The 12,950-nt window shown below is 40.4% G+C and overlaps 1 protein-coding gene across 1 annotated transcript; it reads left to right on the top strand.

Annotated features, from left to right (window-relative positions):
• The first annotated feature begins 4,787 nt into the window (after positions 1-4,787).
• Positions 4,788-10,939, top strand: LOC115101599 (GTPase IMAP family member 8-like). Its single transcript, XM_065005930.1, has 4 exons — positions 4,788-5,191; positions 5,966-6,007; positions 6,560-7,792; positions 7,941-10,939. Exons 1-4 carry the CDS (start codon positions 4,855-4,857, stop codon positions 9,947-9,949), a joined length of 3,621 nt encoding a protein of 1,206 aa, XP_064862002.1. The 5' UTR covers positions 4,788-4,854; the 3' UTR covers positions 9,950-10,939.
• Positions 10,940-12,950: the final 2,011 nt, after the last annotated feature.

Raw genomic sequence — 12,950 nt, 5'->3', positions numbered from 1 at the left:
AGAAGAGACTTGCTTGGACCAAGAAACACAAGCAATGGACATGAGACCAGTGGAAATCTGTACTTTGGTCTGATGAGTACAAATTTGAATATTTTTGGTTCCATGTCTTTGTAAGACACTGAGTAGGTGAACGGATGATCCACACACGCGTGGTTCCCAGCACGAAGCGTGGAGGAGGAGGTGTGATGGTGTGGGGGTGCTTTGCTGGTGACATAGTCTGTGATTTATTTAGAAGGTATTTAGAACCAGCAAGGCTACCACAGCATTCTGCAGCGATAAGCCATCCCATCTGGTTTGCGCTTAGTGGGACTATCATTTGTTTTTCACCAGGACAATGACCCAACACACCTCCTGCATCAGAGTGCTGCATCAGATGACCTGGCCTCCACAATCACCCAACCTCAGTTGGACCACAGAATGAAGGAAAAGCTGCCAACAAGTGCTCAGCATATGTGGGAACACCTTCAAAGACTGTTGGAAAGCATTCCAGGTGAAGCTGGTTGAGATAATTAAGATTTTTCAAGAAAACACTTTTTTGGTTACTACATGATTCCATATGTGTTATTTCATAGTTTTGATGTCTTCACTATTATTCTACAATGAAGAAAATAGTACAAATAAAGAAAAACTCTTGAATGAGTAGGTGTGTCCAAACTTTTGACTGGTACTGTACATCTGATCAGATATAAGGGGAACCCTGTTGTGTCTGTCTGAAGAGAGAAGCTGAAACTCTAGGTGGAGTACATGGGAGGGGTCTGACATTATTTTACTGTTCTGTCTCATGATAGTTTGTCCATAAACACAGTCTGCAGTGACGGGTGCTACCTCACACCCATCACCTTAATGGCTGTATGGACCATTGATTTGTGATTTTAAGGTAACTGACAAGTTGCCAATAGAATAGAATCTATGACAGCCTGGTGGAATAGGAGCATGACTTTTTGTGATGATAAACTTCTAACACTGAGGAACCGTGTGGGAATGTACAGACCTATAAAAGACAGGAATGCAGGCTGGTGTACAGTGCATTCGGAAAGTATTCAGATTTAGGGCGGAATCTTTCAGTGGGAATTAACTGAAATATATGCTAAATAATATTAATACCATTTAAATGTAGATGTTTTTTGCATTGGATATATTTAACATATCATATGGAGACAGAAACATAATTACAAATGATGAAATCCTTCCAATAGAAATAAAAAAACAATTAAGTTACGAATTGAACTTTAATTAAATGAGTTGACTCTTCACATGGGATGATTTCTCTGATCAACAAAAGAAAGGGAATATTGAATGATCCCCAATGATCCATCGCATCTCCCAAAAACGTTTTCAACATACATCTGTAAAATGATTGTCTAGAAACTAAATCTTTGGTTGTCTTCCTCTCAGGCTTCCATGTCTTCTCCCTGGACCTCCTCAATGTCCACCTCTTGAACATCAGACTCTGAGGCCTCATCTTCACTGTCACTTTCCAACCTTGTTGAGGATGGCTCATTTTCAGGCTCAAAAAGCCTCAAATTGTCCTGGACAGCCACCAATTTCTCAACCCTTGTATTGGTCAGCCTGTTGCGTGCTTTGGTGTGTGTGTGTGTTGACAAACAAGGACTAGTTGCGCTCTGAGGCGGCTGATGTTGGTGGGATTTGGAGGAGGATGGAGGGAACAGGGGAAATAACCTCAGATCCACAAAGTCCCTTCCACCAGGTGGCTGATGAGATATTGTTAGCACGACTGCCATATTGCATCTCCATCCCAAAGCCTTTGCTTGGAAGTGTACTTCGCTAGACTGCCAAGAACCTTGCCCTCATCCAGGCCAAGGTGGTGAGACACGGTAGTGACAACACAATAGACCTGGTTGATCTCTGCACCAGACAGGATGCTCTTGCCAGCATACTTGGGGTCCAACATGTACGCTGCGGCGTGTATGGGATTCAGGCAGAAGTCTTCGCGCTTTTTGATGTATTTCAGAACTGCAGTTTCCTCTGCTTGTAGCAACAGTGAAGTGTGCAGGGGAGTACGGGTTTCTTCTTTTACATCTGCAAGCAGAGTCTGAACATCAGACAGGATGGCATTGTCTCCCTCAATCCGTGCAATGGCTACTGCTATAGGTTTCAGGCTGCTTTACCACTCTCTCCCAAAATACATCATCCAGGAGGATCCTCTTGATGGGGCTGTCCATATTGGCAGACTATAATATGTTCATTTCTTGGAGAAACTCCTTCCCCTCCAGGAGACTGTCAAACATGATGATAACACCAACCCAACGGGTGTTGCTGGGCAGCTTCAATGTGGTGCTCTTATTCTTCTCCCTTTGCTTGGTGAGGTAGATCGCTGCTATAACTTGATGACCCTTAACATACGTAACCATTTACTTGGCTCTCTTGTAGAGTGTATCCATTGTTTTCTTGTTTTCAGTGCCATGATGTCCTTGAGGAGCAGGTTCCCGTGGCATTTTCCTGTACAGATTAGAAGAAAAAAATTGTAAAAAAAACAACATATACAATTCCATGTACAGATAAATAGTTAAGCAGTCCTTTATAAGAGAAATGTTTTAAAATGAAACATGTATGGAAACAGGTGAATTAACACTCCTCAGTTAGCAGGCTCAAGCAAGCTAAAACCCACATGGTAGAAAAAACGAACTAGAAGAAATTGTTAACAAGTTAGAAATTATTTTAACACACTTTGCTGTAGGCTACTATTTATTAGTTAACAACAAATCCTGTCTGTCATATAAAATATATTCACCCCACCCAGTACTGTAATCAAAACTTACCAGAAAGCATGTAGTCCTTGACTCAGACAGTGTAGTAGTGTGGGCTCAATAGCATCTCATTAGTGTGCAAGATCTTGAGAATCAGCTGTACATGTGATGGACGAATGTACTGTGCATGCAGAGGGTTGCAATTCCATTGAATTGGGGATAGTTTAACCAAAATATGCCACAAGACCTAAAATTGCCTTATGTGTATCCCACAAAAAAGGTTCACTGTTATAAGCTAACTTTTTTGATGAATTTAAGCAAAATTCCCCAAATTCCCGGGTTTAACTTCCCATGGAAAATTTCCGGAAAAATGCCGGGAATTTACTGGACAGTTTCCAACCCTTTGCAACCCTATTCAGACCCCTACAGCCAATTTCTAAATTTGATTAAATTGTTTTTTTCCCTCATCAATCTACACACAATACCCCATAATGACAAAGTAAAAACAGGTTTTTTGACATTTCTGCAAATGTCTTACAAAAAAAAATGGAAACAGGATGCAGCTGAGCTAAATTTCGAGTCTCATAGAAAAGGGTCTGAATACTTATGTCAATAGGGTATTTCTGTTTTGTATTTTTTATACATTTGCAAATATTTCTAAAAACCTATTTCTAAAAATCCTAGTACAAAGAAACTTTTCACCAGATCATTACCAGGTATGATGTTTTATTGTTGACAACAAATACATTTATGGGCTGACCAGTGAAAACTGCTCTTGTTGTCTTGAACAGTAGCTAACGTTAGCATCAGCAGTACAGGAAATAGTTATTCAGCCAACCTGAATTATATTAATTCACGCCCGTCAATCCTGTACCTTCAAAGGTAGAAACCTTGACATATTCATAAAAGCTGTTTATAACTATTCTTATTTGAAAAATTGTCCACATTAAGGTTGATATGACATTAAATTAGCCTAGCAATAATGTACATACTCAACAAAAAATTACTTCAGAAGAAAAGAAGTAGCAGGAGCGCTTCAGGCATTCCACAAGAACCACAGGTTGGAGGGGAATCAGGGTGTCTGACCTGCCGGAACTGATATGCGTTGGTGTATTTTAGTAATGTTTTAGCCTATACTTTAAAGGGTTTTTGACTTTCAAACCCTCACTAGTGCCTGGACTTGGAGTTTTTTGCCACTTAGCACCTATTTGTGGTTTTCCTTTTTTTTTTCAAAAATATATTTCAGTTCATCTTTTAATACTTGTAAATGCTTGTCATTTAATGCTACACTGAGTTACACAAATTCAATTCAAGACAAAAGTCAACCTCTACAGGATCGGTGGGTACCCCGCGGGACTCAAACCTGACAACCAAATGTCAAGGACATGTTATAACAACATTCCCTTTGTGCTGCTAACACTTTTAATTTAAGTATCTTTGGTAATATCTTCAAATTGGCCTGTGCGCAATCTATGGTGTAATGTCCGGGGTATAGTGGAGGAAGGAGTCAGACGCAGGAGACAGAGAGTTCAGAGTAGGCACGTCTTTAAACCTCTACAGGATCGGTGGGTAACCCACGGAACGGTTGAGCTAACGTAGGCTAATGTGATTAGCATGAGGTTGTAAGTAACAAGAAAATTTCCCAGGACATAGACATATCTGATATTGGCAGATAATTGTTAATCTAACTGAACTATCCAATTTACAGTAGCTATTACAGTGAAAGAATACCATGCTACTGTTTGAGGAGAGTGCACAGTTATGAACTTGTATTAATGAAAATGTATTACTAAATCAATTAGCCACATTTGGACAGTCTTGATACAGAATTTTGAACAGAAATGCAATGGTTCACTGGATCAGCCTTAAACTTTGCACATACATTGCTGCCATCTAGTGGCCAAAAAGTAAATTATGCCTGGGCTGGAATAATACATTATGGCCTTTCTCTTGCATTTCAAAGATGATGGTACAAATAAAATACAAAAAAATGCATGTTTTTGTCTTTGTATTATCTTTTACCAGATCTAATGTGTTATATTCTCCTAAATTAATTTCACATTTCCACAAACTTCAAAGTTTTTCCCTTTCAAATAGTATCAGGAATATCCTAAACACCCTCAGTGACCGGTCCTTTGACTACTCAATGGTTCTGACAACTCATGAAGACAAGAGGGAACACATGGATGAGGATCACCCTCTGAATCAGATGGTCAGAGCCTGTAGAGGGAGGCAGCACCTCCGCAACCACACTCAATTTATTGCAGATGTTGACAAGATTGTAAAGGAGAATGGAGGAGACTATCTCACCTGTGATGTATTTGAAGATGCTACAAGTGACATGTTACAAGGGAAAGAGGAAATCCACAGGAGTAAAACTGATGGAAGTCTCAAATCTTCCTCTGAGGAAGAACTCGGAAAGGATGTTTTGGAACAAGGTGAATCATCACAATTACACAATTGGGAGAAAGTAAAAAAAATTGGTAAGTATACAGCACACTGACAAAAGTTATAGTGAGATGAGCATTGAATATAAGTTGACAGTATTAAAGTGATAGTCCTCCCACATTACCCTGTAAGCACTTTTTGGAGGTAAGACGGCAACCCATGCTATGGTTGTGTTTACCTGGCCACTGTCTCCAAATGCTAACTTTTTACCATCTGTGGCACAAACCCAATGCCAGTCAACATATATTAGTATTTTGTCAAAGTCATCTAAGTCTGTTGTGGACAGATCTACGAAAACACAACTTGTACCATGGAATCTGTCAGGAAGGAATGTGTGGGATAGGGAGCAGCAGTAGTACCCGTGTTTGGATTTTTCTTATTTTATTTGAACAAATCACAATTTCGCAGGTGTTAGCATCTTTTCAATTTCAGAAGGGGTTACATTCGGATGTAACTTACAAAGAGAGAAGGTGGAGCTCCTTGTTCCTCTCCTCGTTCTAGCATCTCTTAAACCCTTCTTTTAACACGTATGGACCCAGAACTGAATCGAACAGCTGACCAATTAAGTAAGACTTTAGTTCTGGGATAAACTAGATTCAAATAATGTTAAAGTAACTTCATTGAACTACAATCAATTTCAGACACTTTAGGATGATTTGGACTTGAAACGGGAAAAATGCTATTGAACTATAGCATTAATATTGTCAACCTATATTCAATCTTCATGAAGGATGACTGCTTTTTTATGCTTGGTTGAAAGGGACTACAAAGATAAGGTCACTGGTATTGATTGTCAACCCTTTTTTCAGGTTTGACGTTGCTTAAGCAATCATGGAGTGGAGAAAGATGTGGTGGGTAAAATTCATTCTCGTTTACACCATGTTGCCACTTCTATATTAAAGTGAGATGGCTACGGATCAGTCAGGATTTGTCCAAATTATCATTATTTTTGAAGCTCTCTTTTCAAAATGTCTATCTTGATAGGAAAAAATGATGTAACAGGTGTGTAGGCAGAATTTACATGTGAAAGTAAATAGATAACCATTTTCCTTTTCACTTGACTAACTATGATGTACTCATCTTGCAGAGCAGGAATTCAAAATGTTCATTTTTCATAATGTAATTAGAACAATTGTGAAAACATTCCCAAGAGGGACATTGGCACATGGTTCATGTAATTTGTTGTAATAGTAGTACAGCATGTTAGATTAACTGAGGATTTAATCCACATGTACTTACTTAATATTACTGTCTATTGCTGTCAAGCTTTTTAATCACAAGCATCACAAGAAAAGGGCCCATTTTAATTTGCAGCAGGGACAGTCCAGTATGAATATTGATAAACTATATTATGTTTTATCTGCATATCTTTATATTAATCAATGTGTACATATTATTTACAGTGTCTCAACTCAGGATAGTGTTGCTGGGGAGGAGTGACGACAAGAAGAAAACAGTGGGTAACATTATCCTACAGCAAAGGGCTTCTCCAGCAATAGGCCTCTCTGCTGGTTTGTTTGGCAAAAAACAGCAATGTGAGTCAGCCAGTGGGAAGGTGAATGGCATGTCTGTTACTGTTGTAACGACTCCAGACTTCTTTGCTCTGCCTGTGAAGTCCCTGATGCAGGAGATGGAGAGATGTAAGTCCCTCTCTGCTCCTGGGCCTCATGGGGTTCTGCTGGTGTTGAAGCCTGAGGACTTCACAGAGGAGAACAGAAACACATTCAAGTTGATCCTGAGCATATTTGGTAAAGAGGCCTTCAAGTACTCAATGGTGATCATTACTCACGAGGGAGTCGCAGGAAATCCTCATCTGAGACAAATGATTGAAGAATGTGGAGGAAGGCATCATGAAATGTACAAACAAGGAAGTGACCACAATGAGTTAACTGAAAAGATAGAAAAGATGGTAGAGGAGAATGAATGGAGATACCTCACCTCCAATGAAGAGACGACACATGATACCATGACACCAAAGGCTCAGAGACTGAACGTGGTGCTGTGTGGCAGAAGAGGAGCTGGGAAGACTTCAATAGCCAAAGCCATACTGGGTCAGACAGAGTCCAGTCCAAAGTCCAGCTCCTCCTCAGTGTGTGTGAAGAGAGAAGGAGAGGTGTGTGGTCGGCCGGTCACCCTCATCGAGCTGCCTTCTCTGTTTGGAACACATCTCACTCAGAAGGAAGTGATGCGTGAGACTTTCAACTGTGTCTCTCTCTGTGACTCTGGAGTCCATGCTTTCCTCATGGTCGTACCTTTGGGTCCAATTACTGATGAAGACAAAGGAGAGCTGGAGACCATCCAGAAGATTCTCAGCTCACGAGTCAATGACTTTGTCATGGTCCTGTTTAGACAGGATAACATTCCAGTTGATAAAACTGCAGTTGACTTTGTGGAACAAAATGCAGACATAAAGCAACTGATCAAGATATGCGGAAGGCGGTTTAACATCTTTGATGCTTCAAAGATTGAGAACTCTAAGCAGACAACAGAACTTGTAACAGAAATCATCAAAATGATGGATCAGAACAGAACCTGCTACACTCTGTACATGTACATGGAGGCTAAACACCAATCAGAACTGGACCAAAACAGAAGAATCAAGGATTTAGAGGAGAGAATCAGGAACATGTCACAAGGTGAGTTTGTTGAACACAGGGAGGAACAAATACTGGGGTGTGATTGGGAAAGCAATGATTTAACACTATGAACCTTCAATGTTGATTTCAATATCAATTCATGCAGTAATTAACATTCATATCTTATCATGTATTGTTTAATTTGTAGGTGCTGAAATGGAGTGTTCCAGCACAGAGTGCATAAGGGTGGTGCTGATTGGGAAAACTGGCAATGGGAAGAGCTCCTCTGCAAACACTATCCTGGGCAGAGATGATTTTAAGTCTAAATCCAGCACTGATTCTGTGACAACAGTTTGCAAGAAGGCAGTCGGCAGAGTTGATGGAATAACAGTTTCTGTGGTGGACACACCTGGACTTTTTGACACAACATTGTCTAATAAAGATGTTCAGCAAGAGATAGTGAAATGTGTTTCCCTGTCAGCTCCTGGTCCCCATGTGTTTATCATAGTGTTGAGTATCGGGAGAATCACGAAAGAGGAGCTGGACACTTTGGACCTCATAGAGAAAACCTTTGGTCCACGGGCAGGAATGTTCTGCTTAGTTCTGTTTACTAGAGGAGATAACTTGGAAAATGATTCAATTCAAGATTACATTGGGAACAGCAAGATTGCCAAACTGCATAAACTGATCAGAGATTGTGGAGACAGACTTCATGTCTTCAACAACAAAGAGAAAAATGACTGCACACAGGTCAATGAGCTGATTAAGAAGATGAACAAAATGGTGTCCATGAACAAGGGCAGTTTCTACACCAATGAGATGTTCCAGGAGGCAGAGGCAGCCATTAAACAAAAACAGGAAGCAATACTGAAGGAGAGAGAGATGGAGATAAAGGCTGACATGGAGAAACTGAAGGTCAGACATGAAACAGACATGGAAAAGATGAAGTTAAAGTTGGAAGAGGAGAGATTGAAAGTTCAGCGGGAAAGACAGCTGAGAGAAAACATGTTGAGAGAGAGAGAAGAAGCTATTAGAAAAGAACATGAAGACAAGGAGAAAGCAGAGAAGGAAGAAAGAGAGTTGGAGGACAAAAAAAGGAAAGAGGATGAAAAGTTGAAAAAAGAAATATGGGACACAGAAAAAGAGAAGATGGAAAAAGAGATAAAAACTCAGGAAATAAAGTTGGAGAAACAACAAAGAGAAAAGGAAGAAGAATATAAAATGAGGTTGGAAAAACTGAGAAAAGAAGAGAAAGACAAAGAAGAACGGCAAATAAATCAGGAATGGAAGTTTGATAAACTAAAAAGGGAACAGGAGGAAGAAATTAAAAGGAGAGAGAAAGAAGAGGATGAGAGGAGAAAGAAGGAAGAGAAAGAAAGACAAGAGTGGCAAAGCAAAATAGAGGAAGCAGAGAAAGGTCAAACAGAACTCCAAAAGGTCATGCGTAGAGAAAAAGAGGAATGGGAGGAACAATTGAAGAAAGAAAGAGACAGACAACAGGAAGAAGAAAGGCTGAGGAGACAGAAGGAGGCAGACACTCTTGTAGAACAAGAGAAAAAACAGAGGAGATTGAGAGAGGAGTTTGAAAGAGAGAGGGAACGAGATAGAATAAAGATGAAGGAATCAGAAGAGCAGAGGAGAGAAACCGAGCAGAAAGAAAGAGAACGAATAGAAAAAGACTTTGAAGAAAAGAGGAGAGAGTTGACAGACAAAATGACAACGCAACGAGAGCAGTGGGAGAGAGAACGTGGAGAGGAACATGAAAGAAGAATTCAAGAGGATGAAAATAGAAGAGTGGAGGAGAGACTAAGACTAAGAAAACTGGAGGAAACACTTCACCAAGAACGTGAAGAAGAGAATATGAGGAAAGAGAAGGAAGATAAAGTCAGGAGAGAACAAGAAGAGAAGAAATGGAAAGAAATGAGGGCAGATTATGAAAGGAAAACAAAAGAAATGATGGATAAATATGAACAAGAGGCCAGAAGACATGCAGAGGAAATGAATAACTTTAAAGAGAAATATGAAAATGACTTCCAAAAACTATTGGATCAACATGAAGAAGAGAAGGAGAAACTGATATTAAAGCACAAAGGGGAGTATGATCTTTTGAATGCTCTATATGGTCATGATAAAACAAAACTCACTGAGAAAATCAATGAATTACAAGAGACGCATGAGGAAGAGATAAAGCACCTGTATAAATGTGTTGTACAGTGAGTATCTTGAGCCCTATTTGAATGGGATTGGTATAATTAAGCAATAAGGCCCAAGCCGGTGTGGTATATGGCCAATATACTGTACCAAGGCGAAGGGTTGTTCTTATGTACGACGGAGCCCCTGGATACAGCACTTAGCCGTGGTATAATGGCCATATGCTACAAACCTCTGAGGTGCCTTATTGCTGTTACCCACACAATTAGAGCAGTAAAAATATTTTTGGGTCATACCTGTGGTATACGGTCTGATTTTCCACGGCTTTCAGCCAATCAGTATTCAGGGCTGAAAGCACCCAATTTATTATAACAAATAAACATTGTAACTTAATACCTGAAATGTAAATATATTTTTAAATAGACTGCGGTGATATGAGCAGCAGTGTGAACCAAAGGTAATTCAGAGTGAGCGTGATGCAAGAGGTTAGACTCCCACACAGAACATCTGCGGCCGTGTGCTTGTGCATGGGAGTTCACTTCACTCTCCTGTGATGTGAAAGCTGCCTGATACTATTTTGAATAGATTTTCTCTGTCCTAGAACATCAGTACATGAAGAGGAATTGTCCAAAACTCCATTTATGGTTTCTAAACCTATTTGTTTGATTTATTGTTTATTATCCTTGTTCAAAGCCTTTTCATTGGACAGATCAGACTGACCATGACAGTAAACATGTTGCTGGATTGTTGGTCATTTTTTATCGATGTGCTAGGGTGTCATTTTCCTAATGTCTGAAATTAGCATGTTGAGCACTTTAGTTAGTCTCCATTCAAGAACACTGTTAATTTCACTAAATACTACCATCCACAATATACACGTGATAAAGCAGCAGTCTATTGAAGCCCAATTTGAATGGGCCAATATACCACGGTTAAGGGCTGTTATGATGTCATATGTTTCATTTTTCTATCTGTGACTGTGCTTTATATATTCTGATGCTATTTGTGTCTTTGTGTTGTAACAAACCAGAGAATAAAAGACAAATCAATAAATGAGTTAAATTTTTCTTTCTTCCTTTCACTTCATAGTTGTTCCCACAGCCTTGTTTAAAACGCAGCTGAATTCTTTTCAACTCGGAGGAGGTCCCCAGCTGAATTCTTTTCAACTCGGAGGAGGTCCCCAGTAGAGATTCTCCATTGAACATGTATTATAGTCCAGGACGAGGCTTAATGTCTGTGAGGGAACATGACCCTACATGTATTATAGTCCAGGACGAGGCTTAGTGTCTGTGAGGGAACATGACCCTACATGTATTATAGTCCAGGACGAGGCTTAATGTCTGTGAGGGAACATGACCCTACATGTGTTATAGTCCAGGACGAGGTTTAATGTCTGTGAGGGAACATGACCCTACATGTATTATAGTCCAGGACGAGGCTTAATGTCTGTGAGGGAACATGACCCTACATGTATTATAGTCCAGGACGAGGCTTAATGTCTGTGAGGGAATATGACCCTACATGTATTATAGTCCAGGACGAGGCTTAATGTCTGTGAGGGAACATGACCCTACATGTATTATAGTCCAGGACGAGGCTTAATGTCTGTGAGGGAACATGACCCTACATGTATTATAGTCCAGGACGAGGCTTAATGTATGTGAGGGAACATGACCCTACATGTATTATAGTCCAGGACGAGGCTTAATGTCTGTGAGGGAACATGACCCTACATGTATTATAGTCCAGGACGAGGCTTAATGTATGTGAGGGAACATGGCCCTACATGTATTATAGTCCAGGACGAGGCTTAATGTCTGTGAGGGAACTTGACCCTACATGTATTATAGTCCAGGACGAGGCTTAATGTCTGTGAGGGAACATGACCCTACATGTATTATAGTCCAGGACGAGGCTTAATGTCTGTGAGGGAACATGACCCTACATGTATTATAGTCCAGGACGAGGCTTAATGTATGTGAGGGAACATGACCCTACATGTATTATAGTCCAGGACGAGGCTTAATGTATGTGAGGGAACATGACCCTACATATATTATAGTCCAGGACGAGGCTTAATGTATGTGAGGGAACATGACCCTACATGTATTATAGTCCAGGACGAGGCTTAATGTCTGTGAGGGAACATGACCCTACATGTATTATAGTCCAGGACGAGGCTTAATGTCTGTGAGGGAACATGACCCCACATGTATTATAGTCCAGGACGAGGCTTAATGTCTGTGAGGGAACATGACCCTACATGTATTATAGTCCAGGACGAGGCTTAATGTCTGTGAGGGAACATGACCATACATGTATTATAGTCCAGGACGAGGCTTAATGTCTGTGAGGGAACATGAGCCTACATGTATTATAGTCCAGGACGAGGCTTAATTTCTGTGTGGGAACATGACCCTACATGTATTATAGTCCAGGACGAGGCTTAATGTATGTGAGGGAACATGGCCCTACATGTATTATAGTCCAGGACGAGGCTTAATGTATGTGAGGGAACATGACCCTACATGTATTATAGTCCAGGACGAGGCTTAATGTCTGTGAGGGAACATGACCCTACATGTATTATAGTCCAGGACGAGGCTTAATGTCTGTGAGGGAACATGACCCTACATGTATTATAGTCCAGGACGAGGCTTAATGTCTGTCAGGGAACATGACCCTACATGTATTATAGTCCAGGACGAGGCTTAATGTCTGTGAGGGAACATGACCCTACATGTATTATAGTCCAGGACGAGGCTTAATGTCTGTGAGGGAACATGACCCTACATGTATTATAGTCCAGGACGAGGCTTAATGTCTGTGAGGGAACATGACCCTACATGTATTATAGTCCAGGACGAGGCTTAATGTATGTGAGGGAACATGACCCTACATGTATTATAGTCCAGGACGAGGCTTAATGTCTGTGAGGGAACATGACCCTACATGTATTATAGTCCAGGACGAGGCTTAATGTCTGTGAGGGAACATGACCCTACATGTATTATAGTCCAGGACGAGGCTTAATGTCTGTGAGGGAACATGACCCTACATGTATTAT

Source organism: Oncorhynchus nerka, linkage group LG20 (assembly GCF_034236695.1).
Source record: "Oncorhynchus nerka isolate Pitt River linkage group LG20, Oner_Uvic_2.0, whole genome shotgun sequence".
NCBI lineage: Eukaryota > Metazoa > Chordata > Actinopteri > Salmoniformes > Salmonidae > Oncorhynchus > Oncorhynchus nerka.
This window is presented reverse-complemented; position numbering and strand designations above follow the sequence as displayed.